Below are 27,266 nucleotides of genomic sequence, written 5' to 3'. Positions count from 1 at the left end.
CCAGTGTCTCCCAGCGCCCTCCAGCCGCTGCTGCCGTGGCTGCCTGTGTCCCCCCCCCTCGCCCTCCCCGCCGTTCCTGCTCGGAACTCGGCATGGAGAATCGGTTCGGAAAGTTGAGCTAATTGCATGTGCGTGGGGAATTGCTGTCCCCTCTTGTTGCAATTCGTGCGTGTTGCTTTAGATCATGTGTGAGTTATTTAGGAGCTCTGGCTCTGCCAGGAAGAAAGCTTAGCATTTCTAGGGCAGCCTCCTACAGAGACAGGGAAGGTGCAGCCGAAAAGCTGGGGGGGGGGCAAGTCAGAGATTGTGGTGGGGCTGGGGTGAAAAGGAAGCACATGAGAAAGGTCCATTTTTTTCCTCCTGCGAGGCTGGGTGCACGCAGGACCGTGACTCGGTCGTGTGCCGTGTCGTGCTCCAGATGCTGTTACGGCAGCACCCACACCCCACTGCATCTCCATGGGTGCCTGAGTGTGTGTGATCCCCGGCACGCTGCAGCAGCGAGCGCCCAGAAAAACTCTGCCGAGCTCGCCTGGGCTGGAGGAGCGTCACCCTGCCTGCGAGGACAGGGAGAAGGGACGGGGAGATGCTGAGGGAGACTTGAAGGTTGGCAGAGCAAACCTCCCTCCAGAGCATCCCGCGGTGCGGGGCTGGGGGTGAAGGCAGAGGGACCACCGCACGCGGGGTGCTCGGCATCCCCGAGGAGGGCTCTGTTCCCTGGATGAAATGGGGGTGACAGGCTCTTCCTCTCCCCTGCTCCCCAGCACAGTCCCGGGCTGGCGAGGGGAAGGGGTGCTGTGCCGGTGGGGGGAAGCTGGTGGCTCAGGTGCCTTTGTGTGTGGGGTGGGACACAGGCCTGAGCGGTGGGGGGGGCTGAACCCCAATTTGGGGTGTCCTTCCTCGTGACCTGCCAGCGGCAGAGCGTGCTGGGGATTTTTGGGGCGGGGGGGGGCAAGCCCTGCCTTCTGAGCCAGAGAGAGAGGAAGGAGGGATGCTCTGGGGGCAAGGTGGGGGGCACAAGTGGGAAGACATCCGGGCAGGGGGGAGGAAGGGCTCCCCAGCGCTGGCTTGGGGGGCCAGCTGGCTGCTGGCTGTTTGTACGCATGTCTGACTCGCTGCTGGACATCTCACGAGCGAGATTCAGGAGGACGGGGACCTCCAGGATGCCCCACCTAAGGCATCCAAACAGTGGTCTGTTTGCCCTCACAAGGGAGGTTGCATGAAAGCAAGACCCTCTGCCCCCTTTCCCGAGTGCCCCAAAGGTGCCCCAAAGGTTTCATGGGGGTGTGTGTGGGGGGGTGAGGCTGGACAGGGAGGCTGTCCCCCCCCAGCCAGAGGAGCTGCAACACTCTGAGCAGTAATTGCAGGGAAGCCGTACCCCCAGATTGAGCGTTGGGGATGGGGTGACCAGGGGACCCCATCCTGCTGTTTTCCAAAGCACCCCCCCATGGCGTGGCCTCGCCGTGAGGAGCCCGGGAGAGTGGAAGCCCAGCTCTTCACGTCTGGGCTCTTCTTTCTGATGAGCCAAAAAAGCCCTTTGGTTGGGAGAAAGCGATCGCTGCCACAGCAGCCAGGCTGGGAGGCTGCATGTTCTTGAGCAATTTATTTTTTTTTTTTTTAGTTGAGTTGTGAGGATAAATATTTACCTCTAAGCTGCCTGTGTCCAAAGGTCTCTGGCAGGACCAGTAAAAGGAAACATGTATTACAGCTAGAAAAGAGGCAGCGCAGCCTGATGCTGCTGGGGGAAGCTGTGGGAGCGAGAGGAAAGCGGGCCATCGTCTTGTTTGCTGGCTGACTGTTGGAGGCTTGTGCATCTGCTTGCAAATCCTTGCTGTGCTCTGACACCCCAGAGACTGATGAGGATTAGGTTTAAATTCTCTGCAGATGTTTTATTGATACGAGTTCAGCGAGTGTGTATCTGTGAGGCAATTTCTTTCGGGTAGAAAAAAAACCCCTCAGCCTGCCCCTCCATCCAAACTCCCCACCTTGCGCCTCTGCGGGGGTCTGCGGAGCTTTACCTGGCTTGGCAGTGCTGTGAGCTGGAAGGAGAGGAGGGTCCCAGGAAAAAACATCGACCTAGCAGCCAGGGCTGAGCGTGCTACTTGATTTGGGGGGACCGAGCTGTCCTGTGTGGGCTCTGAACTGCAGGGAAGGGCTGCTTCTGCCTTTCTTCCTCCAGTGGTATGGCTTTGTGCCATGTTCTGGGGTCTGCTGGTGCTCCCAGCTTGGATGCGGTGCAGGATGCTGCAGGCACCCTCCCGGGGCTGCCGAGGGGGCACGCAGCACCCTGTTCTCTGCAAGGCCATGGAAGCAAGGTGGCAAAAGCCGGGAGGCCGGGGCCAGCTCGCCGTCACGCGTCCCTGCCGGCTTCCCGGCGGGTGGATTTACTGTTGGCTTTCCTGAGTGCCTGTCTGAGCACGGGGATGCGCTGCCGAGGGTGCTGGGCCCCCTCGCAAGGATGGTCCATATGGTCCAGCGCCTTTTGCATCAGGACAAGGCTGTCTCCCTTCCCTGCCTGCCTGCCAGCACCTCCAGTCCCTGCCTGGGAGGCCCATGGAGCCAGCGGGGAGACAGGAGTGTGGCCGGAGGAGAGGTTTTGGATGGCATTTTGGGAAGAGGCTTCATGGCATCGGCTGGAGAAGATGGAATCGGAGCTGAGACCTGGGCTTGCTCAGGGCAGAGGGCTCGGGGCGAGCACCAGATGGATCTGCAGCTGAGCTGGGCGAGGGCGGCGGAGGAGGAATGGCACACGGTGGAGCTGTGGGATGGCTCTCGATGTCTGGGAGCCGATTGCCCTGGAACTGACGGCTGCAGCAGGAGCAGGTTGTCCCAGCTGCTGCGCTGGGTGCCTTGGGCTGGGGTTTCCCGGTGTGTAAAGTTGCAGAGCTGGCCCCTTTCTACTCAAAGCACCATCCACCTCATGGCGAAGAGCTGGCATTTCTGCCCTGAGGAGCATTTGGGGATGCCCGTTTCTCCGCCAGCAGTCCAGGCTGTGTGTCAGGAGTGTGCCTTCACCGCTCATGGATCCTGCCTGCCTCCCATGTGGAATATAATCCTGAAGGGCCAAGGAAGGCCTTCCCACGGGGCATCTGTCACCCAAAATTGGATCTAACGTGGGTGTAAGGGCTCTGCACCTGCTCCTCCTTACCCGGACACATTCCAGACCTCTCTGAACCCAATGGTGTTTGTTCGGGGGCATCGGCTGAAGACCAGGAGGACAGGATCTGTGCCTTGGCCTGACTGCAGGCAGCGGACGTGTTTCCACCCGGGGCTGCTGCCCTTCCTGCTCATTCACCCCTGCCATTGCCCCATCCCTCCTGCAGAGCCGTCCGAGCCCCGAGCATCCCCTCTCCTCCTCTCCCCACGGTCCGAGGAGCGTGTCCCATCCCGTCTCGGCGAGGTGGGCAGAGGTGTGCGTGGCCGCCTGCTCCGGTGGCACGCAGGAGGCAGGGGACGCGTGTCCACCCCAGAGTGGTGGCAGGGGACAAGCCCTGCCTGCCTGCAGCTGCCTGCGTGTCCTGGTGGGTGGGTGGGTGGGTGGGGACACGGGTGGCCCTTGTCACATGCCTGTAGGTGTCACTGTCCCCCTGCCATACCCAGACGAGCGGCCATGGGGTTGGAAAGGGGCTGGGAGCTGGAGGCTGAGGTTTGCTGTCCCCATGGGGTGCCTCGCGTGTGGCAGCGAGGGGAAAGGGGAGGCTGCTCCCCAGGGTGCAGGGGCAGCAGTGGGTGAAGGCATTGCACGAAGTGGGGTGTCCCTCTCCATCACCCTCCGGGGTGGCTGAGAATGCCCTCCAGGTCCCGTCGTGCCCATCTTTGCCTGCTCCAGGGCTTTCCCTGCCTGTGGTTGCAAGGTGGCAGATGGGAGGGTCAGGAGTGGCAGGGGGGGTCTTGCCCACCCCGTCCCCATCGCTCAGCTGGTGCGGGCATCGGGGGACCAGCCATGCCAGCACAGCCTGTCCTCCTACCCCATCCACCCGTGGTGGGACGGGCCAGTGGCCTTGCCTGGGGTTGACTTGGCAAGAATCTATTTCAAAAAGCAAAAGAAAATGAGAAAATGGTAGAAAGAGCATGCGAGCTGAGGGAGTGCCGGGTGGGAAGGGAAGGGTTTGCCGAGGCAGGGTCCAAGGAGCAGGCAGTGGCTGTGCATGGGCAGGAGCCAGGCAAGCTGGACGGTTGCCACCCCGAGGGGTGGCTAGCACAGGGGCACGCAGGGTGTTGTCCCCGGTGGGGAAGAGTTTGTACTGATCTGCAGCCGAGCTGCAGCCCTGCCAAGCCTGAGCGCTCAAAAACCCATGAGTCAGATGCCCTGAACATCCCGTGGCGGGCCTGAAAATGATGAGCCGCAAAATAAAAACCAAAAACAGCAACGGGCGCAGAGAATTTGGATGGGCTTTCTGCTTCCCTTAATTCTTGAGAGGTCATGCGTGGAGGTTCGTGTCCCCAAGCACTGGGGCTGGAAACATTCTGTGTTTGTTTATTTGCCTGTTTGGTTTTAATAAGAAACAGAGTCCCGTGGCATCACGTGGCTCCGGGAGCCAAGGCGTTGGGTTAACCCTCCACCTTCCCCGTCCCATGCCTTGGGGTACGTCACCGCTGCTGGGGTGCCCTGTGACATCCCGCTTGCTTTTTCAGGCCACTGTCTGAATTTTGCCATGTTTGACAAGCCCTGGTGGGGTTATGGCTGGGGACATATCCAGGCTCGGTTTAGGCATGATGGAAGGATGTTGTCCCTCTCCGGAGCAGCCCGAAGGTGGCTCTAATGCCGGGGACCAGTTGAAGACCGTGGCTGGGGCATGGGCTGATGTGTGGGGTCAAGGGGGGGGGGATGCAAGGGTTTCACCCCACCTGGTCGCCCTCCCTCACCTCTCTCTGCCCTCATCTCTCCTTCCCCTGCCCCTCGCCCAGATGAGATCCTCCGCTCGCTGGCTGGCCCCCCGTCCCCGCCGGGGCAGGACCCCCATGGCTGGCGAGTGCCGGTGGACTGCGTGCGAGCCAACGAGCTGTGCGCGGCAGAGCCCAGCTGCAGCTCCCGGTACCGCACGCTGCGGCAGTGCCTGGCCGGCCGCGACAGAAACACCATGCTGGCCAACAAGGAATGTCAGGCGGCTCTGGAGGTGTTGCAGGAGAGCCCTCTCTACGACTGCCGCTGCAAGCGAGGGATGAAGAAGGAGCTTCAGTGCCTTCAGATCTACTGGAGTATACACCTCGGGCTGACCGAAGGTATGGGGTAGGGCTCTGTTGGGGTGGCAATGGGGTGGAGGGTGCTGGAGGAAGAGGTGGTCCTGACCTACCTTGAGGTTGGGAAGCTCTGAGGGCATCTCGCTGCTCTAATGAAAATGGGCTGAGCGGTGCCCTGGGCTGCACGGGTACCCCGGGCAGAGGAGACGGTCCCCCCTTTCTCAGAGGATGCTGATGGGGGTTGAGTTGAGAGCTGGTCTGCCCAACGTGGGCATGGGGCAAGGGAGAAACAGGCTGGGAGCTGTGTTTGCAGCAAAAGCTAATCGCTATCATGGCAGAGCTGTTGTGCCCGGGCACCTGCGAGCCTGGGCAGGGCTCCTCTCCAGCTGGGCTCCCTCCCTCCTGCCTGTCCCAAAGCGGGAGATGTGCCCGTGGGGTACAGAGGGAAGCAAAGCTGGGGCATGGCTTTGCACCTCAATACCAGTTGTGGGGATCTCCTGGGGTGCAGAGGTTGTTGCTGCCTCCTTGCCCACCTCCCAGCCCCCCATTAGCCCTTGCTCTGGTGGGGTTTGTGGGCTGGGGAGCAGCAGGGAGGGCTCGCTTGGGTCTCACCTTGCAGAGCGGCGATGCACCAGAACCTGCTGTAATTGCAGCCTGGTGAAGGAGTAAATCAGAGTCTGGAGCAGTGCAGGTAATTGAAATTGGATTTTGCTAGCCCGGGGCTGGTTTATTCATTGAAGGCAGGATTATCTACTGCCTGAAGGCAGGGGGAGGTAGCGGGCTTCACCCACCGCCCCTCGCCCTTCTGCAGGGGCATCACCAGGGCTGGGGCTGCTGGTCCAGGGCTGCAAATTTACTGGGCTCAGAGGAAGGAACCGGCTGTGAGGGGCTCAGCTGGGGCTGGTGCTGGTTGCTGGTAGGGTTTGCTTTGCTGTCCCGTGGGCTTTCCCCCCTCCTGCCACCCCTGCGCAGCTCTGCCAGCGCTCGCCTGGCCCCAGACTGGAGAGGAGCAGAGCCAGCATCAGTTTAACAGTATAGATCCCTTAAATGGGCTTACGACTGGCTCTGCACGTGGAAGCTCTTAAATCCAGCTGCAGCTTGTGCAAAACCGCCTGTACCAGGGCCCTTGAGTTTCGGCGCAGTCCTCGCAAGGGCACGTGCCCTCCTGGCCGGGGGCACCTTGCGAGCAGACGGACCCTCGGCCACCCGCAACACCAAGTGTGTTGGCAGCTTGGCCCCGCTTCCACCAACGATTTGGGCCTGTAAAAATGCCCGTTCCTCTCCTGTTTCATTACCCCAGCTGAAAGCCACCTCCTTTAGCGGCTTGAGCTAAAAGGGGTTCGTTTGATGGAGCCGGCGGAGGAGCCCTCATCCCTGGCAGTGGGTGCCAGTCTCTGATCTCCCTCCTGAGCTGGGATTGAAGCCAGAGGAGGTGGTGGGGGTACTGGGAGGGCTTTGGTGGCAGCGGCGAGGATGTGGGGAGCTGTACCTGAGCATGCAGCCCGCACGGGTGAAATTGCCTAGAAATCTGGGTCAGTGCAGGGACTAGTGAGCCCGAAAACCAGCCCAGAGCAGGAATTACTGCTTAATTGTTCTCTACCCCTCATTAGCAGCCTTCATTCAGTAATTTCAGAGGGCTTTGCAAACATGAATGAAGGATGCTTTACTGCTTGATGGGTACTCCAGGACCTGTACCTGGAGGAGGAGGAGGAGGAGGTGGGAAGAGAAGTGATTATACCAAGTCTTAAGGAGAGGTAGAAGCTTTGGGGAGATCCAGCAGCTCATAGCTTTAACGTGCATAAACCAGTGACTGTAAAAGCAATGAGGAGCCCAAGGCAGACCCTGATCTTCTGCCTTTTAGCAAAGATGCTGTGCCTGGTGGCCTCCCGCCCAGCCCCTTGGCCGCGGGAGCTAACCTGTCCCTGCCATTAAGGAGGACTGCTTTTACTCCAGCCTCATTCCTGGAGGTTAATTGCATCTCAGTGAGCTCAAGAAAAGTCCACTGCCCTTTTAATGCTCAGTAATTTTCATAGCAAGCAGCAGGATTCAGCTAGTATTTAATTATTTATTGCATTGGCAAAGCAATATACCAGGAGGTTACAGTGTTTCCTAAATGCACTTTAATAAAGGTGCTATTTGTCATCGGAGCATTAGGAAACCCGGCGAGGCGAAGGGGGATGGCCTGAAGCAGGAGGACTTTGCAGGCTGCCCGGTGCATGTTTCCTTCGCCGTGGTGAGCAGCGGCAGCAGGAGCTGCCCTTGGCCCCGGCGGGGGCTTTGCACCCATATAGCATCACCCAGCGTCACCCTGAGGGTGGTGGCAAGGCCGGGTGCTGGGTGATGGGCTGAAAACCCACAGTCGCTGGAGACAGCCCAACTTGGCATCCCACCGGGGTCTCCCTGGCCAGCCACCCAGCTCTGCTCTCCCAAATTCTCAAGGAACGGCACTGAGGAGCTGCTGGGCTTGGAGCAAGCCTTCCTGTATTGCTCCCCGCCTCTTAATGAGCTTGTTTTCCAGCACAGGGTTTCAAGTGGCTCCTTAATTACATGGGATAAATGCTGCCGCCTTGGGCTAATAATAACTCGGTAGAGCACGCGTGGGCTGGAGCGGTCCAGGCTGCCGGGATCCGTCCCCGGGGCAGCCCAGGCTCACCCACAGCGAGGGCACCCAGTGTGGGCAGGGATCCTGCCGAAAAGGCTGCCAGGCAGAGCAGAGATCGATGCTCCGGGCTGCTGGTCAGCCTCTGACTGGGGCTTGCAAAGTCCAGCCATTGATTTTTTTTTTAATTTTTTTTTTTTTTTTTCCCCTGTGGCTGCTGGGGTTTGAAGGGAGCATTTCCTCTCTTGAGAGCCGTGGCCGGCTCTCCTGAAATCAGCCTTTTCTGGAGTTACATGAAGGGCAGGCAGCAAAAGCACGTGGGTTTGCACTGAAATCAAAGATGGGAGAGCAGGGGGTTTGCTCCCAGCCTGGGGACAGATGGACCATGCTCAGATTCCCTCCGGAAAGTGCGGATTGGGATGGATGAGCCTCTGGAGAACAGCGTGGGTGGATCAGTGGTGGGGATGCTCTGGTGCTCAGATAAGGAGGCTCTCCAGTCGGATCTGTATCCCCCCCCCGAAATATTTCAGTTTTCCCAAAGTGCATCAGAGGCAGAGCGGAGTGGAAAACAATCTTCACAGTGTTTTTTTAGGCAAATGGGTTTTTTTGCAACAACAATAAAATAATCCAGTGTTGAGAATGGACCCTAAAACTTTCAGCTTGCAGCTGGCCCAGACTCTGCGGACGTAGTCACAAAACATTGACCTTTCAAATCCAAATTCCCTCAACTCTTGAGGTCAGTTTGAATGCAGCCGCTGCCAAACCTGACTTGCACAAGGAGCCGAGCTTGCGGCAGGACCCAGCCGTCAGGCAGCTGCAGACAGCGGCGCAGACCTGCCCGCCCGGCTGCAAGCTCTCAGCCAGCAAGAGTTAAGCTGAGCTGGTCCAAAATGGGCTTTTCCTGTCATTGCAGGGCAGTGATTTAAATGCTTTTTGGTTTTCTCTCCCCAAATTGCAATTGCCACGCTGTGGGGTGCCCATGCCCGGCCATAGCCTCGGTGGTGGCTGAGGTTATTCGCTGTGATTTTTAATTTGCTTTTTATCCCCCTTTTCTTTCTTCCCTCCCGCTCTAGGAGAAGAATTTTATGAAGCTTCCCCCTACGAGCCGGTCACCTCTCGTCTCTCTGATATATTCAGACTTGCTTCAATTTTCTCAGGTAATAAAAGCCACATGCTTCCGCTGTTTTATCTTCTCTTGCCTGTGAACATAGACCTGCTACTGAGTTCCCTGGCAAGGAAAACCTACAACTCCTTCCCCCATGGTTTGGTCCTTTGCTCCTGCAGCTCCTATGGCCACTCTCCTGCCTGTCTCTTCTCCTACCGCCCCAGATCTGATGCCTTGAGCATCAGTTGGGTGCAACACATGCCCCCCCCCCAGCCGACCAGGATGCTGAAGCCTGATAGAGGGGAGTGATGTAGGAGCTGGTACCCGAGTGCTGCCAGGGTTTGATGCACTTTGGGATAGATCCTCTCTGTTTCAGACCTTCCTGGTGGGATCAGATATTGCTGGGAGTGGGTGAGCCCCGGCCGAGGTGGGGGCTTGCTTTGAGCCCCTGCCTGGCAGTGATGGCAGAGCCACGGGCAGCAGCAGCAGCCTCCTCCTTGGGCTTCCTATTTCGCCCCAGGCTGTGATTTAGGTTTTTACCTTTTGAACTCACCTGCCTCCAATGGTGGGCTTATATCAAATAGCTGAGGTGGGCTGGAGAGCCCATAATCCCCTTGTTTGTCTTGCTGATGTGTCACAGCATTAGACAGGGGAGGAGGAGGAGGCACAACCCCGGGCTCTGGGGGGGACCAGACCATCCATCGCTCGACCTAAAGCATTTTGTCTTCTGGAAGTTTTGGGACCGGCAGGATGCCCCATATGTGGAGAAGCTGAGGGGGGGACCCTGTTTGCTGTCCCTCCCTGGGGCAGCCGGCCTCCAGCCGAGCTATGGGATGCTTCTGGGAGAAGGATGCCGAGACCCTCGGAGCATCTCTCTGCCTCCACGCCCTCCTTTCGGGAACCCAAATTCTGCCACCATCCTCAGGAACTTTTTCACTATCTATTTCCATGACAACCCTCTGTGCTGCCACCTCCCCCCCCACCCACTCTCAAAATTCAGGCACCAATGCCTTGGCTTCTGCTTGCTCTTTCTCCTCTTAACCCTTTCCCCCAAAGCTGCCCACCGCCCTGGGCTTTTGGTGGTCCCTGTGTCCCCAGACCTCATGGGGTGCGCACGGGCAGAGGGTGGTGGCACCTCGGGGACCCCGCAGCGATGCCATGTCCCCCTGCCCACAGCCACCCCGGCTCACTTTGGGGACACCTCGGAGGAGGGCCGTGACGCCGCATCCCCTCGCTGCCGTCACCCGTTGGGTTTTAGCTCCCGAAGCGAATTTGCCAGGCTCCCTCTGGGGAGCTTAGCACCAGTTCGGGATGACGATGCCACCCCCTCCCGTCTCCCGTACGCCTTTTTGGATTACATTAGCGTCAAGGAAATATTTTAGCTGCTGGAAAGTATGAAAAGCAAAGTGTCTGGAGTGGGGGATTAAACGCTCATGGGTTGATTTATTCATAAAAGCAAAGCGAGAGGAGAAGGAAGCCTGTCTGGCAATTTTGGGGCTGGGAAAAGGAGGGGGAATTGGCTGCTGTTATGCTCCAGAATGTGCTGTGACCATCGGGGGTGGCCTCAATGCTTCCACCCCTTCTCTGTCCCCCTCGCGCGGGGCTGGAGCGGTGGGAGCAGCGAGCGGCTGCCCCCCAGGACCCCCAGCCCCGACCTGGAGCCCAAGCGATTGAAGCAAATGAGCTGTTAGTGTTGTTTCTCGATAACAAGGCTGAGGCAGAGCGCTGCTAATTGCCTGTGGGGATAGCGGAAGGATTACCTTATCCTTCTAGAAAGAAGGGGCTGTGTAAGCGAGGAGGGCGGCGATGCACGCTGCTGTGCTCTCATTGCTCGCGCCCTCGACGGGCGAGCATCGCAAGCGAGCACCACGAGCAGGCACCGCAGCCCTCCCCACGCACGGGGTTTTTTTGCTCCTGGCCTTCGCCCACGGAGCAGAACATCCCGGGCCGGTGGTGAGGATGCTTGGCAATGCCAAGGGGTGCCAGAGCCAGCCCTGTGGAAACCACAGCCTGCAGGGAAGAAGGAAGAGGGCTCCGGTTAGGAAACCAGCCCCACGCTCTGTTTCTGCCCATGTAGGCACCAACCCCGGGGCAGCAGCACCCATGAGGTGGGTGGACACAGCCCACGTTGCACGGCATGGCATGGGCTTGCAGCAGCGCTGTCTTCTCCATCACCCTCCTCCTCCTCCTCTGCCCCTGCCCTGATCCTGCACCAAGAGGCCAGGCAGAGCCTGCTGAGGGGACGGCTGGTGGCACGAGGTCTCCCAGCGCGGTCCCCTCCCCGGCTCCTTGGCCCCTGTTTCCTTCTCGCCTCATGAAATTTTCATGCTTGTACTTTATTAATGAGCTCCCCAGAAACCCTGCACTTTCAAGCATCGGCTCTATTAAAATGCATCCAGGTCCCTACAGGTCTCAGGCAGGGCAGGAGCGATGCTCCGGAGGATTAGACAATAAGCCAGCACTTTGCACAGATCCCACGCTTGTGCCGGAGAGCCGCCGCGCTGGCTGTTAACCGCTCGCAGGGCTTGGAGCTGGGGCGGCCGCCAGCACGCTTGTGTGCATACTCGGTGCATCCCCCTCAAATTCCAGAGCTGGTCTGGGCAAGGAGAAGAGAGAGCCATGTGTCCCCCATCCTCTGCAAGCGTCTTTTTCCCCTTCTGCTCCTCTGACATCAGTGTCATGAGCTGTGTCCATCCTCAGCCCTCAGCTGGAGGGACCCAGCTGCAAAATGGCAATCCCTGCCCCATCCTGTCCTTGGGGCTTGGCTCTACAGGGAGGGTGTGAAGCCTCAAAGGACTTGTCTTCACCTCCTTTCCCTCCTTTCATGGCTTTATTCCTAACAAAGCTTACTGCCCATTTGCAGTAGGAGCAGGGAGGAGATTTCCCCCCTCAGCGCAGCGCCAGTTCATGCTCCGACCATCCGTCAGCTCAAATGTCTCTCTTAGCTCAGGCGACCTGCTTGCCTCTTGCACTATTTTTCAAGGCAGATCTGCTGATAAATCACATCTCATAAGAAGTATTCACTTTACGCATGTCCTACTGAGCTCACCCATCCCCAGTAGATCTCCACAGGGGGTGTTCATCACTGGAATAACACGTTTGGAATTTTGAGGGCTCTCTCCGAACAGCTTTACCCTCCCCGGCTCCGAGGTCTCATGGCATTGCAGCCCAGTGGGGGGGTCCTGGCCCTGGGTGAAGGGGGTCATGGGGACCACGTGGGTTGGATTTGCATGGGATGGTACCGGCGGGGTCCTCCAGCTTCAGCTTTTAATTGGGACCCCTTAACGTAGGCAATGCCATGCTGGTGGTTCCGGGCTCGGAGGGTCCCACCGAGTTGGATAAGACTGGGAAAATGAGACAAAGTCGAGTCCTGTGCTGCAAACGACACCCCAAAACGCTGCTCGCCTGCAGGGTGGCCCCACGGGCAGCTGGGGGAGGCGGGGGGGGCCATCCTGGCCCAGGCAGCTACTTGCCATTTGCTGATTAGCAGGGCCCTCCAAATAAGTCTGTTAGGAAACCCTCCTCGATGCTGTCGTTCGTCTTTGCCAGCGGAAGCCGGGAGACAATGGAGGAATCCACAGACTTGGCTGGGCTGCGGAGGGGAGGAAATTAGGGACGAGATGGCTGGTGCAGTCAGGTGGCTTTTAAAATAGCACCTGGGCTGCCGAGGGCGATCCATCATTTTGACAAAAAGGAAAAAAAAAAAAAAAGAAAAAGAAAATTCAGCATTTGTTCCTGCACGGTGGTTTGGCTTCATCCATCCTCTCCCCATTTATTTGCTGACGGCTGGGATTCCCAGGGCGGATGCGGGATCCGGCCGGTGCCCAACTCCGGTGGCAGCTTTGTCCTCATCGTCCCTGCCTGGGCAGAGCTCAGCCCTGGGGGGGGTTGGCTGGGGGTGACCCAGTTTTGGGGACCCCCAGGAGAAGATACGGGGACCAGGGGGGGCCCTGTGCAGCTCGGCAGATTATTCTGCTTTGGAGCAGGCTGAATAATTAGTAATTATTCTTTGAATAATTGACAAGAAAAAAAAAATTGGAAGTTCATGGCATGAATTATGCACTGAACACTGACCAGGTCACCCCCGATGCAATCGGTGCGCATTAACCCTTTCTGTGCTGGAGGAGGACCTCCAAATCATGCAGAGGGGACAGGGATGAAGAGGGGGGAACCGCAGGGGTGCATCCAGCCCCCTCCCCACGGCCAGCTGGGCAGGGACAGGCTGTGCCAGAGATACCAGAGGTCACACCAATGCCAGCCCCCCCCCTGCCCGTAGCATCTCCCCATCCCTCAGTGCTATGCTCACCCCTTCTCCCTTTTGCTCTCCGGGCAGGAATGGACCCCGCCACCAACTCCAAAAGCAACCACTGCCTCGACGCGGCCAAAGCTTGCAACCTGAACGACAACTGCAAGCGCCTGCGCTCGGGCTACATCTCCACCTGCAGCAAGGAGATCTCGGCCACCGAGCACTGCAGCCGGAGAAAATGCCACAAGGCTCTGCGCCAGTTCTTCGACCGTGTCCCCAGCGAGTACACCTACCGCCTACTCTTCTGCTCCTGCAAGGACCAGGCTTGCGCCGAGCGCCGGCGGCAAACCATCGTCCCCTCCTGCTCTTACGAGGACAAAGAGAAGCCCAACTGCCTCGACCTGCGCAACACGTGCCGGACGGATCACCTTTGCCGGTAAGGGCTGCGCCGGGCTCTGCGTGGGCTTCTCCCAGTCCTTCCCGGTGCCGGAGGAGGACCTGGAGACTGTAGCAGAGGTTTTTTTGTGGGGCTGTGGCCGGGTTTGCAGTGCTTTCTTGTTGCATGACCCTATTCCGAGTCTATTTGTTGCATTTTCCCAATGCCGTGTGGCACTTGCTGGCCGGGTCTCCTCCAGTAACAGCTGTATTCTGTGCGTCAAATGGGGCAGTTAATGGTTTTTGGCTGCTCATGGAGAGGCTGAGGTGTGGCCTCGAGTTTGGTCCCCCCTTGTTGTGGAGTGAACCCATGGGTTTGTGCGGGGCTGCATGTGGTTTGCAAACATGGGGGCTGCCAACCAAGTCCCCCACCACACCCTGAGCTCTGATCTGCTCCGAAAACCCCCGTGAAAATCCACAGCTCTGCCCTTCCCCGCGCTTGACCTGGGAGGCTGCAGTGGGGTGATGCCCTCTGGCAGCGCTCAGGTGGGGTAGAGATGTGGGACAGAACCAGAGCTGAACGGTGGAGCTGAGCCCCTGGGGACCGTGCTGGCTCTGTTCCCAACCTGGGACTGCTCCGTCTCCGCACGCTGTGGAGGGGATGGATGTGCAAAAGGCACCACGACAGAGGGGGCACCTGTGTCTTGCAAGCAGCAAAATCCCTCGGCGTGCTTTCAGCATCCCCGGTGAAACTTCACGGCTGGTGAAATCCGCTGTTTTCCCCGTGGCAGAGCAAAGTCAGGAGATCAGGCTTTTGTTCAGTTATGAAACTCATTATTCATATGGCAAAAAAACTCCTGTTACCCTCTGGGGGCTGGATCAGCCTCATAAAGAATATGTTTCCTACAAGGAGGAGGGTCTTTTTGCCATCAAGGTGATGGAGTTTCCCAGAGCCTGTTGGTGAAATAAATAAATAACGCAGCTTCAGGTCTTCCTCTGGCTGCAAGCGAATGTGTTTGAAACGTGGGAATGTGGCTTTTTATCAAAAAGTAATACAATAAGCCAATGTCTATGAATAAAAGATACCAGGGCTGCGCTGAGTCGCGGCCAAATTAATGGTAGCACCTCTCCGTCAGCAGGCCTGATGCTTGCTCAGACATTAAATGTTGTGGATGCATCTGCTTACAGAGGGGAATAACCTGCATTAGCAGCGCATTGGGGGGGACCGGAGAGGCCACGGAGCTGTCGAGCATTAATTATAAGCCTGTTCCTGCATGAAATGAAATTCCACCAGAAAGAGGTGAAGCAGCAAAGGGGAAAGTGTGTGGCAGCTGCTTTGGCTGTTTGCTCCAAGTTAGAAATGCATTTTTCTGGCAGCAGCATGGATCCTGCCCGGCTGGGGGTTCTAGCTCTGCAAAGCACCCAAATACGGCATTTATTTACGCATCCAGCTTTGGGCATTGGTTTGCAGAGTTTTGCCTTAACCTCAGCTGTTTTCTCCCCGCGATGGGATGGTGCGGGGCCGTGCGCGGATGTGCTGCTCGGATCTGGGTTTGCAAAAGAAGGTCTCATCCCATCCGCTCCCCTCCTGCAGTTCTCCCCTGGGGGGGCTCTGGCAGCTTTCCCCAAGGCTCAGGCAGGCAGGTTTGCTCCAAACCTCCCGTTAAAAGCGGTTGCATTAACCAGGCTGTGGCACTGGCGTGCAAGAGGGGTTAAGAGCCTGCAGTGGGGAGCCTACACAGGGGGATGCTCAGAGATGCTGCCACGCTCCAGCAGCTCCTTGTGTTTGCAGCTGCGAAAGTGTTTCAAAGCAGTGATCTACCTGGGGTGAGCTGTGCCCAGCACCTGAGCTGAGGGGGGAAAAAAAAAAAAGAATTTTTCTCTGTTGATGTTGCCTTGCAAGTGAGAAAGGCTCTGGCTTTTTTTCTCCCTGGCTTTTGGGATGGAGAGGGCTCTGGCAGAGCTGTGTGTGCACTGTGCTTTCCCTGGGAGTGGGCACACACGCAGGCTGCATTTTACGGTCCTTGCTGCTGTTTTCCCCCCTCCATCTCCATCAGCACATCTTCCCCAGGGATGAAGGAATGGCCCTGCATGCTGTGCCTGATGCACACAAAGGCATCACGTCTCCTGGCCTGTGGGGAAAGGACGTGGAGGAGAGCTGGTCAAGGAAAACCATCATTAGCAAGAGCCTTGCGTGAGAGCCTGCTGCTCTCTCTGCTTGACGTTACCTGCCTGACTACACAGCGGCCGTGAGTCCGTCCACCCCGGCTCTGCCCCAGAGGTGATCAGGGAGTTGCAGCTCCCATTGCCGTGGGTCCAGTTTCCCAGTTTAGAGCTGGGCATGGACTTAACCTGCCAGCTGAACCCCTTCTCCCACAGCCTCATCTCCTCCTCCATGCGTGTTCCTGGCGTTTCCCAGGTGCTCTGGGCTGAGAGCACCCAGTGAGCCTGGAAAGCCCAAGCATAGTTGCTGAATGAAATCTAGGCTGTCTAGCCACCCTGTGGGTAATGCAAGCTCCTCTGGCAGCTGCTTGTTTGTGCTTCGTTGTAGGGTTTTGACCGATGCAGAGGTGCTACATACTTAGGGTGGATTTGGCTTGGAGCAAGGGAATCTCATTCAGCAGTGATGCAGAGGGTCTCGCTGCAGGCTCTGTGCTTGGAGCCGCTGTGCAGACAGGGCTGCACCCGATGCCGAGCATTGACAGACTCTAGTGCATCACTCCAGGACCCCTGGAGATGCTGTTGGTCCAGCTTCAGGGGAGCAGCTTGTGCTTCTCTTCTGCAAAAGCCTGGCAAGGTTTGCATCCCTGTGCGGGCAGGATGGGGTCGGTTGTTCTGCATCCCCTTTGCTGAGCGGCTCTGGGCTTGTTTTGCAGGTGCAGGGTGGTCTGCAGGGCTGCCTGGTGCTGGGGGGGGCTCTCCTCTCTCTCCTGCCTCTCTAAAGCCCTCTGCGATTATAAATAACAAAGCATTGGCAGGCATCCTCTGCCAAGATCATCACCAGGTGCCGGGAGTGTGTATAAATAGAGTGCGCAGGCTTTGTCCTCCTTCCCACGGCATCTGCACCCACCAGCATCCACCCAGGAGCAACCAGGCATGAAACCCCTCTGTGTCCCGTCATCCCGAGCCCCTGCCCAAAGCCGGGGTCTGCCATGGGATTTCCCCTCGATACCTGTTTTTATCAGGCCGGCATCGCAGACCGATGCTTGTCCTCCTTATCTGCACATGGGACTGGCAAGGGCATTGAACTCAGAAGCAGATCGGCAAGCTGCTCTGAAACCCAGCGGTGACAGGAGATGAGATAATGCTCCCGCATGGGCTGTGAGTGTAATTAAGCCTCCTGGCTGAACGCCTAATGAAGAGCAAAGCCCTCTCCACTGGGATCGGACATTGCAGGGAGATTTCTGCTGCCATCTCGCCGCGGGCGGTGCTGAGCTGGGTGCAGGGGGCTGCCCCTCGTAGGGGTTGCTGCTCCTGCAGGACACAACCCACCCCTGAGATCGCATTGCTTCCTTCCCCAAAAAAGCAGGGGAGTTGGAGGACAGGGAAAATTAATGGTCCAGTGTGGAAAACAGTCATTCTGGAGGTTTTCATGGCTTTCTGCTGCTGATTTCCAGCTGCACAGGGCTGGTGGTTAAATGGTCGTTGACCACCAGCCCCTGTCCCATCAGTGGTCACAAAGCTGGAGAGATAAAAGCCACCAGCTCTTCCATCACGACTGAGAACGGGTCTGCAGGTGGCTGTTTTCAGAATGCTTTGGACCGGGGTATTTTAACCAGCTGGCAGCATCCTGGCATGGAGCGGGGTCTGGATCACCTGGGGGTCCCCGTGGTTAGGAGGAGGGTGCTGTGCAGCCCCTCCATTCTGCACTGCCCTTCTGAGGGCACAAAGGAGCCAGGATGTGGCCCCCGAGTTCCCGTGCATCCCTGCATGGACTCGGGTCAGGGCGAGCGTTCGACCTGTGCCCTTCCTTTCCCAAGAACGGGGTTCAGGATCTGGGTTATTCTGGGCTGAAATGCTGGGCTTTGCTCTAGATGAAGCAATTCAAATGGCCTTGACCTGTGAGGCTGCTGAAAATCCCCGGTGAGATGCCCCAGCCCCAAGCACCTTTGCCCAGCTCCTGGCTGCGAGAGCAGGAGCAATCAGGCTCAGATCGCTGCAATTTGGGAAGCTTTTCATGTCAGGAAGCTTTTCCCAGCACAACGGAGGAGCCCGACAAACTCCCTGAGCTTTGTGTCTGATTGCAATGGACAGGTTTTAGCTCCCAGAATATAAAAACCTTTTGCAAAACACTAACCTCAGCTAAGGGGAAAGGGGAGAAAAGAGCTGATTTCAGCAGCTGCAGTTTGCTGTATTTTTCATCTTGCATCAGCAAGTCAGGAACACAAATAATCTGGTCTTATATGCTTCAGTGATGCTGGTGCTGAAGAATTTCCCAGCCTCCACCGGCTGTAGCTCCTCAGCATCCAAAAGCAGGGTGATGTTTCCTTTGCCTGAGTTTTCTCCCCATTTTCAGTGTATTTGTGGCTGGGAGGGGGACGGATCCTGCCCAGCTCCTCACAGGACCCCTGTGTCTGCATGCACTGGTGAGGTGCATTTCTGCATGGCAGAAACCATCTCTCTTTGGCTGGGTTTGGGATCCTAATTCAGGAGCGATCCCCCAGGGAGGGGAAGCTTTGCTTCATCGCCCGAGGACCCATGAGGGAGGCTTGGCTCGGGGTGTGTGCGAGGGAAGGAACGGATCCAGGCTGGCTTGGTATTGATTAAACACCAAACATGGGAACAAACCGCTTTTTTTCTAAACCCACGTCCTCGTCTTCACGCCCTTTGTTTAGCACAGACAAAATGCCATCTATAATGGATGTTTCCTTGATAAACAGCGGAGCGGCAGCTCAACTTTCTCATTACACCATGTAATGAGAGTGGCTCAGAAGTACGGCTCGGCTGTCCACATAGCTGTCTGGGAAGAAGAAGGAGGAGGGAAAAATGGTCCTGCATTTAACAGCGGCTCTGGGAGCTGGCAGAGAGGAGCAACGCTCGTGTTTGGAGGGGCACAGGGCACGGCTGATGGCTCCCCAGGGTGGGTGGCTGCACCAGGGCTGGACAACCGGGGCTGCAATAACCTGCCGGGGGAAGCCTCCAAATCCAACCTTAAATTAGGAAATCTGCAAGGGTTGGTGGCTTTGGCTCCCTGGTATGGGGGGGGACAGAGGGAGGGGGCCGGTTGGGCAGCATCCCCCGGGTACCTGTCCCCTGGCACCCTGTGGGCACCCATGTGCAAAGGCAGCTGGAAGAGATCTCTCAGCTCGGGGCCACCTTGCTCAAGGCTAACCACACTCTTAACACAATAATAAGTCAATTCGCACTGAATAATTAAATAGAGAGCCTTCATAAGTATTGACTTAATGTGACAGCAAGTCTATACTGACTCAGGGTTTGCTTATGTAAACACAATCTCCTGTTCGGCTTAGTTAGCAGTTCAATGAAATAGAACAGTCCTTCAATTAAAATCAAATGATGCGTGCGTTTAATTCTTCCCTTCTTTTACCGGGTAATGATAGGGTTTGAGCATAGGCAAGAGGATAAAAAAAAAAGTCTTTCAGCTGCTCTTATCTGTGATGAATCAAAATGTGATGTCCTAAAAATACATATGGATAACTAAACTTCTTAATTAACAGCTCCGAACTTAGCAGTTGGTCTGTTGTCTGTTTGTCCTCATTTTTTTTCCCTTCTCGCTGCCTTAGCTCTGCTTACTCTAATTTGGGGATTTCTCCTTTGCTTCTCTCTGGTTCATTCTGGTTTTGCCTCTTTCCTGCTGCCCGCATCTCCCAGGGCAAGGGGTAGCTTTGGGATGGGGGACCAGTTCTCATCCTACAGAGAGATGCTATGCGACCGCAGAGATATGGTTGTCACTAAAAGCAGGAATAAAACCCTCCTGGCTCATACCAGAACAGGTCACTCCAGTCTCCAGAAGTGGCAGATAACTTTTCCTGGAAAAAACAAATAATTCCATTGATCTTTTTTTTCCCCCTGTGAACCATTTACTAGCTTTGGTAGAGGGTCATCCAGAAAAGTGGAGTTTTGCTCCAGCTTCCCTCATTTCTTTAGCTGATCCCCATCCCCAAGGCTCTTTGAATTACCTGGCCACTGTTCTTGGTGTTTGAGGCTAATTTTTTTTATCTCAGCATCTCCTGGCTTTGAAAGCATTCATCTCCAGCAGGACGAGCAGGCAGAGCGAGTGTTGGGAGGAGGATGCCCAGCGGGCCCGCGGGTTTTTCATGTCTTGCTGAGTTTTTGCATGTTGTCGCAGCTTCTTGAACATCCACTGCTCTGCAGGGGGGGGAGAGGCGCGTTTCCAAGCCGTCTCTCAATGCTCGTGTCTATTAAAGCCATTTTTCCTTGGTCCCTGTAAATTGCCTGTGAAAAACATGTCTTGAGTAATCTCCGCATCTCGGACATTTTCTGCATGAAATATTCAAGAGCCTGATACTGTTCGCTTTGATGGGTGGTGAGTTATTACCAGTGCCGGGCTTGGACTTCTCATACGCATGCGGTGATGGGAACAATTAGCACCCAATTAGGCTACCTTGCATCTGCTCTGGGGATTTTTCTGCTTAAAAAATTGCAATGCACCAACAAGCAGAAAAAAAACAATCAAAAATCCTCTGCTGTGTAGGTAACTTTTAATGTCAGAGCGAGGGTGTCATGCTGGCGCTGGCAAGCTGCTTCTGAATTCCTGCACGCTAAGAAGGCTAGGAGATGAGTTAGCAGCCAGGAGCTGATGGGATGGTCCCTGCAGCAATGCACAGAGTCCCCTATATGGGGGATATATGCACCAGGGATATACGTGTGGGTGCACTGTAGGGACCCAGGTCCTTGGGAGGTGTCTGGAGGTGGGCAGGGAAGAAGAGAAGTATTAAAGCCCCTGGAACACTGGACCTGCCTCCCCTTGGCATCGACCTGCTCTCTTCTCCCAGAAATCGAATGTATTTTCTAGATGCATCAAAGAGAAACAGCTTGTAACCCCCTAACTTTGAAATCCAGCACTTGGAGCAGGCTTGGGATATGATATATGTGTGTATATACATAATTAATTTTTGTTAATCCCTTTTTCACTCCTTATTTTTTTGACTTGGAGGCTTTTCAGGAAAATAGCATGCTGGCCGAGGCTGCGCTCTGCAGCTCCCCATGCCACCATCCTCCTTCCCCGTCCCTGACCCAGCTGCCAGCCCAGCTCTTCCCAGCCCAGGTCTGGCCTTTGCAGGCAGAGACTGCCCAGACCCACCTGCTGCCTCGAGCTGCCAGCCAGCAATTTGGCACCAATTCCTCCTGTTTCTGCTAAGATGGACTTGGCTCCCTCTCCTTTTTTTTGCCCGGGCACTTAAAAGCAGAAATCTGAGAAGCTATGGGCCAGCTCCAGTAAGGTTTATTCCTGGCAGTTAGAGTCTCATCCAGCGACTGCAAACTCATTGTATACAGCGGAAAGAGTGACATCTGGCTTGGATATTCTGGAAAGGTTACCAGCTGGCTTGTCATGTATTATGAAAAGAATAACATTTGCCTTCGAGGATGCTACAAGCCAGGAGCAGGGCCCCGGGGAGCAGCGTGACAAATTTCCGTGGCGCTCGGTGATGAACTTGCCACAGTTCTTTAAGAGAATTGACGTGCCTTCGCCTCTAATTTGGGGAGAGGGGAAATGCTGTCGGAAACTTTATTTATCTCCCGCGGAGGAGTGGAGGAGGGAGTCCAAATACCTCCCTGCCATGGGGATTGTGTGAAAGGAGCAGAGTTGGAGCTTTTCTGCTCTGCAACACCCTGGGCTCTTCCTTCTGCTCCCACTTTGCAAGTGGGGAGCAAAAACCCTTGACCCAAGCCTGGTTTTGGCTGCAGGGAGGGCTGAGCACTGCAGATATTCCCTGGCAAAGCTTTTCTGCCTGTTCTGGGCTTCATGCACAGCTCCAGCAAGGGAGACCGTGTGCTGAAAGCTGAGCAACAGCCCCAGGAATGGGTGCAGGATGGGAGCCCCTGGCCCCCCTCTCTGCACCACTGTCATAGGGAGTTTTTCTTTCCCTATGTGCTAAACCACTAGGGAGGAAAATAAATGTGGGTCTGGTGAAAATAATGTGCTCCTGGGATGGGTGAGGTTTGTTTCCAGGAAGAAGGAGAGGGAGAAAGTTGGCTCCTTGTCTCACACATGCCACAGGAGAGCTGCAGAATCCCCTTTTTTCCTGAAATCAGTGCTTTAGCCCAAGCCCATCCTCCTTCCCCATGTCGTGGAGCGGCCGCCCCGCACACCTCCCTGTTGCATCTCTCCCTGAGGCGATGCCAGTTGCGTTATTGCTATTTATTAGTGTCCGACGTGTAGAAGAGCGCAGCGCTGCCCAGGAGTCCTGTCTTCTCGTCAGGAGTGCTTGAATAACCCAGATGAAGAGGCTGACCTTGCCCTGGAAATTTGCAGCCTGTTGGGAGGCTGTAAGTGGGTCAGGCAGCTGGTGTAAGTGGGAAAATAATCCAGTTCATGCTGCTGGCAGCCCCTCGGCAGGCAAAAACTGAGTGCGACCTGCACGCCCAGCCGCAGGAAGAGCAAAAAGAAGGTACAAAGTGGATGGGTGGCTCTCGCCAAACCCCCGGCTCAGCCGGGGAGCTCGCTGCGGGGTGATGCTGGCGTCCCCAAAGGACCAGGTTGTCCCCAGAAGATGCTCAGCTGCCCCACAGAAGATGCTTGCGTCGGTGGCTGTGAAATGCCGTGACCTGGAAAAAGCCCCAGTCACGGATGGCTGGAAACAGCAAAAGTCTCCAGGAAACCACTGCATTCCCACATGGAGCATCCAGTGCTCTGGTCCAGCCCTGAGCAGCTGTGCTTTATTTCCTCTTACGTCCTTTCCCCAGTACGTAGCCCATGAAACTGCAGGGGTCTGGCTGCGGGCTTGGCAGCAACATCTCTGCTCCTCCCCGGCGCTGGCTGAGTTTTGGTGGTACCTGCTCCCCCGCTCCCTCGGCGCGCTTGAGATCTGATGTGATGAAAAGTGCTGGGTGGATGTAAGGTATGGCTGCAGATCCCTTCTACTTCATTCAATCACTGCTTCATTTGTTCCTCCATTTAATTTGATTAAAAACCTCCTGAAAACAAATCATTCCTATTTAAAAAAAAAATAACACAATTTCTACCCTTTATTTTCATCAGTTCTTATGGCTTTAGGCAGGTACTGTTGGATGATTCAATCACTGGTTGGACAAAGATGACATTTAATTAAGAAGGAAGGAAAAGGAAGCTGAAGAAAATAATGTATGCCCTCTTCTTTCTATATGAAGTGTGGAAAAAAAGAGCTGAGGAGATTTTCTGTTGTGAAATGCAAGGTCTCATCTACAGTGTCAGCAACTTGGCTGCTTCACAGCGATTCCTCCCTGTGATTGAGATCCAGTGTGGGCCACAATTCAGCCTCGAGTCTATTCATTTAATGACTGAGTCAATTTGGAAAACTGCAGCCCATCCGTCTGTCCACCTGGTCCATCTGCCCATCCTCTCCCACATCCTTCCCATTTCTTTAACCTTCCACCTCGGTGATTCGATTCATCCCAAGAAAAATCCCCAGAGCATCGCCTGGAAAGCGTGAGTTGGTGTCAGCAGAGCCAGATTACCGATACACGTGGAAATAACTGTGCTTCCATCGCTCCTTGCGCTTTTTCTGAGCATTATGCTGAGCAGTGAGAGAAGATGAGAAGGGGTAACCAAGCCAGTAATCGGATTAGGAGTGGAAATCAGCTCCTCTTGTCCCTCCTTTATTCCGCCTGGTCCTGCTGGTTCTCCCCATCTCTGTTCTTTCTGCCTTCGCCCTGCCCGCAGAGCCGAGTCTGGCAGGAGGGCAGGCAGGGCACGAGCAACTCAGCCCCCAGGGTCTCTGCGAGGCTTCCTCTTGTTTTTTCCCTTCTCAGCTGCAAAAGAAGAAAGCAAAATGTAAAGCCCAACCTCAGGCATTTTAATTGCACTCTAAGCTTTAACATTTCAGGGGGAAGATAAAAACAAGCAGTGAAATTTTACAGTCGTGTAATGATGCCGGGAGCAGCGCGGCCAAATGAGGTTGTGAAGTTTATGGTGTGCTCTGCCAGTCGGGCAGCGCTTGGAAAGAGCTGGGGAGGTGGGGACCAGTAACGGATGGAGGAATGAGGGTCCCATGCTCAGGGGCTCGTCCCCAGTGGGGTACCCACCCACAGGCAGGCACCCTTCCCTTGCCTGTGACCCTCTGGCAGGCTGGGGCGACTGGAGGCGAGACAAGAAGTTGCACCTCCTGAGTCTAGATCTCATTTAGATCTCCTCTCTCTATCCCATTTATCCTCTTCTCTCACCTCTATTTTTTAAAAAATGTTGCTTCTTGCTCCTGAGTCGCTCCGTGCCAGGAGCGGCGGTGAAATCCCATCCCTCTCCCTCTTGCTTTTTGCACCCAGGTCCCGGCTGGCCGATTTCCACACCAACTGCCAAGCCTCCTTCCAGTCCCTGACCAGTTGCCCTGGGGACAACTACCAGGCGTGCCTGGGCTCCTACGCAGGGCTCATTGGTGAGTGCCGGCGGGTCGGGCTGGGGAAGGGTCTTTCCTACCGCAGCCCCCTCATCCCTCTTCCTTCTCCTCGCCCGGGAGCAGGCTTCGACATGACGCCCAACTACGTCGACGCCAGCACCAGCAGCATCACCATCTCGCCCTGGTGCTCCTGCAAAGGCAGCGGCAACATGGAGGAGGAGTGTGAGAAGTTCCTCCGAGACTTCACGGAAAACCCCTGTCTCCGTAAGGCGCTTCCCTGTCCCCCTCCTCACCCTTCCCCATCACCACCGGGGTGCAGCCCCCCCTTAAACATCTCCTGCCCCCCCAGGAAACGCCATCCAAGCCTTCGGCAACGGCACCGACGTGAACCTCTCCCCCAAGAACCCCTCGCCCCCCGTCACCCTGCCACCGAAAACGGAGAAGAGCCCTGCCTTGCCAGATGACATCAATGACAGCAACACCATGTACGACACGAGCATCATCACCACCTGCACCTCTGTCCAGGTAGGACCTAAGCTCCGTCGCTGCTGCAAACTGGGGGCACTGGTCTGGACCCTCGTTGGGTTCATCAGCCTGGAGAGAGGCTGCAGCCCATGGGCAGCAAAAAGTCCTGCTCGGACCATCCAGAACGGTCTGGATGCAGTGTTGGTACCCGGGTGCCTGGCAGGATCTGGCCATCCCTGGGCACTGCTGGGGGGGGTCTGCCATGGGGAAGGGAGGGATCTGTGCCCTGCCCGTCTTCTTCTCTCACTTGGGGCATCATTCCCTGCCTGGCATGGTGCTGTGCCCAAGGCAAGGTGAGCTGACGTGGCTGCCCCGAGCCCAACTTCTCCTGCCCCCAGCTCATTCGGGGTGAAAACAGCTTGAATTCCATGTGGGTTTGGGAAACTTGAAAAATACATATTTTCTTGCATTGCGCTGGGCTTGCGGCTTCATGCTTTGCTCCTCGGGTGGGAAGGTGCTGCCAGGAGAGGAGCGGGATGGGGACTGTGGCCGGTGGGTGTCACAGGGGTGTAGGCAGGGTCCTCGGCAGGAATATTTGCAGCAGGGAACACAGAGGGAGCAAACCTGGGGCAGGGATGAATCCGCATGAGTGCTTGCAGCCTTCTGTTGTCTGTGCTCTCTCCTGCTTCAGACAGGAGCCCAGCAAAGACCCTGAGCTGCCCCGGGGAGAAGGGATGAGCCCCTTTTCTTTCTTCTTGCTTTTCATGAAGCTCTTCAGGCTTCAGCACCAGCCATGTGCTCTGAGCCACGATTTCCAATGCCCTGTGCACAGGGCTGCAGGCATCACTCCGTGCCCTTGCAGGGCTGCTCTGCAGCTCCCAGGGGAATTTGGGGACCCCAAAACCTTGGGGTGCGACCCCGGGCAGGAGCAGGTCTGGGTGCACATACCTGCCCTAACCCTTTCTCCTTTCTCCTCTCCAGGAGCACGGATCGAAGCTAAACAAGTCCAAAGAGCAGAGCCTGTGCTACTCAGAGGTACGTTTGGGGCAGGGGGGGAGCAGAGGGATGGGGGTCCCCAGGGCCCGGGAGCTCTTTCTCACTGCAAATGGCTCAGGAAAGACGTGCCAGGCAAGTGCCGTGCCGGGGACCACTGGCTTGGCTGACCGGAGGGCAAAAATAGGTGTTTTCCAAGATGGGATGCTTTTGCCCCAAAAGGGCTCTGATGAAACCCTGCTCTCCCCCTCGCCCGCAGACCCAGCTGACCACGGACATCATGCCAGACCAGAAGACGTTCGTGGACCAGAAGGCAGGCGGCAGCCGACACCGGGCGGGCCGGATCCTGCCCCTTGTGCCCATCCTCCTGCTGATGCTGGCGTTATAGAGGGGCGAGGAAGGCAGCGGCCGGCGGGACGGGGACGCTTGCAGAAAGCGCGCACGAAGCGCGCCCCGGCAGCGCCCGCCGGCACGCTCGCTCTCGCCTCGGTTCCTGCTGCGGCGATGGGGAAGGGAAGGATCGCTTCGTGCTGGAGACTGAAACGCTCACAAACGCCGGGGATGCCGAGCCCCGGCGCGCTGGGCGGCAGGAGGACCCTCACCACGCTGGGAAACTTTGGTGGTTTTCTTCCTATTTTCATTTTTTCCCCCTTTTTTTTTTTTTTTTTTTGGTTTTTTTTGGTATTTTATGGTGCGTTGGGTTTCTTTTCTAAAGCAGGAGCTCACGGCTTGTGGCGAAACCCCGCCATGAGCCCTGCAACAGGCGATCCAGAGAGGTGAGCGGCGCTGGGGAGGGAAAATAAGCATCGAGCAGAGCTTTGGCGAAGGTTATTTGCAGGACCCATCAGCCCGAGTGCACTGGGGTGGTCGCGGGGACAGCAAGGTTTCCACATCAGAGCATCCTGGAGGATGGACAGGCCGTCGGGAGGCTCTTCTGCATCCTCCGAGGGGACTCGCTCGAGCTTTTGACATTGTTATTGGGGTTTTTGTTTTTTTTTTCTTTCCCGTGGTCGGCGAGAGTTTTAAAATGGAAGAGAAAAGAAACTACTGTTCAGACGTTGTGAGGTTGTCCTGATGTTTTCAATCTGTCACTTCGAGGGAGAGTTTTTTCTTTTTTTTTTTTTTTTTTTTAAATCTTTGTCCAGTCGAATTTGGGTTGGGATGGGATCCGACCCATCGGTGGTCGGAAACCTCTGTATGTTCCTCTCTGTTTTCTTTCTTTTATATATACATATATAGTGTATGTATATACCGTCCACCTATACCTACATATATGTATGTATATACACAACCATATACATCTACAGTGTGGCTTTTTTAATTTCCTTTTTTCCTTTATTTTTAAAAAAAAATCTCAAATGGCAACAACAACTTAAAAATGTATTATTGTAAAGTTTATTTTTTTTAATAATGTCTATAATGGAAAAAAAAAAAATAAACCAAGAACAACCAACCAAGGAACGAAGCAGCACCGAAAGCCGAGCTCCGCCGAGCATCCACCTGTGCCGGGGTTTGTGTCCGGCCAAGCATCCCGAGCCCGGGGGGGAACGGGGGCCCTTCAGCTGCAGAAATGCCGGGATTTGGGTCAGTCTAAATATCTTGCAATGCTGCGAACAATTCCCTGACTGTTTTGCTCCAGGAGACAAGCAAACAAGCAAACATTTCAAAGGAGCTGACACCTTCGCGTGTGGCAGGGTTTGTTTTTGAAAATACCATCCCCTTTCCTTAATGTCTTTTTCTTTTTTTTTTTTCCCCAAGCAACCTGACAGTGCTTAAAACCGAAATGAAATA

The 27,266-nt window shown here is 55.9% G+C and overlaps 1 protein-coding gene across 1 annotated transcript in view; it reads left to right on the top strand.

The window, feature by feature from the left end:
* GFRA2 (GDNF family receptor alpha 2) overlaps positions 1 to 25,863 on the top strand; it is a 26,478-nt gene extending 615 nt beyond the window's left edge. The window contains exons 2-9 of the mRNA XM_010562985.1: positions 4,906 to 5,220; positions 8,851 to 8,934; positions 13,216 to 13,564; positions 23,947 to 24,056; positions 24,141 to 24,281; positions 24,367 to 24,542; positions 25,464 to 25,517; positions 25,735 to 25,863. Coding sequence (XP_010561287.1) covers positions 4,906 to 5,220; positions 8,851 to 8,934; positions 13,216 to 13,564; positions 23,947 to 24,056; positions 24,141 to 24,281; positions 24,367 to 24,542; positions 25,464 to 25,517; positions 25,735 to 25,863 — 1,358 coding nt within the window. The remainder of the gene's footprint in view (positions 1 to 4,905; positions 5,221 to 8,850; positions 8,935 to 13,215; positions 13,565 to 23,946; positions 24,057 to 24,140; positions 24,282 to 24,366; positions 24,543 to 25,463; positions 25,518 to 25,734) is intronic.
* The last annotated feature ends 1,403 nt before the right edge of the window (positions 25,864 to 27,266 follow it).

This window comes from Haliaeetus leucocephalus, unplaced genomic scaffold (genome assembly GCF_000737465.1).
Source record: "Haliaeetus leucocephalus isolate CR32 unplaced genomic scaffold, Haliaeetus_leucocephalus-4.0 Scaffold162, whole genome shotgun sequence".
Classification (NCBI taxonomy): Eukaryota; Metazoa; Chordata; class Aves; order Accipitriformes; family Accipitridae; genus Haliaeetus; species Haliaeetus leucocephalus.
Note: the sequence above shows the minus strand (reverse complement) of the source record. Positions and strands in the feature narration are given on the sequence as shown.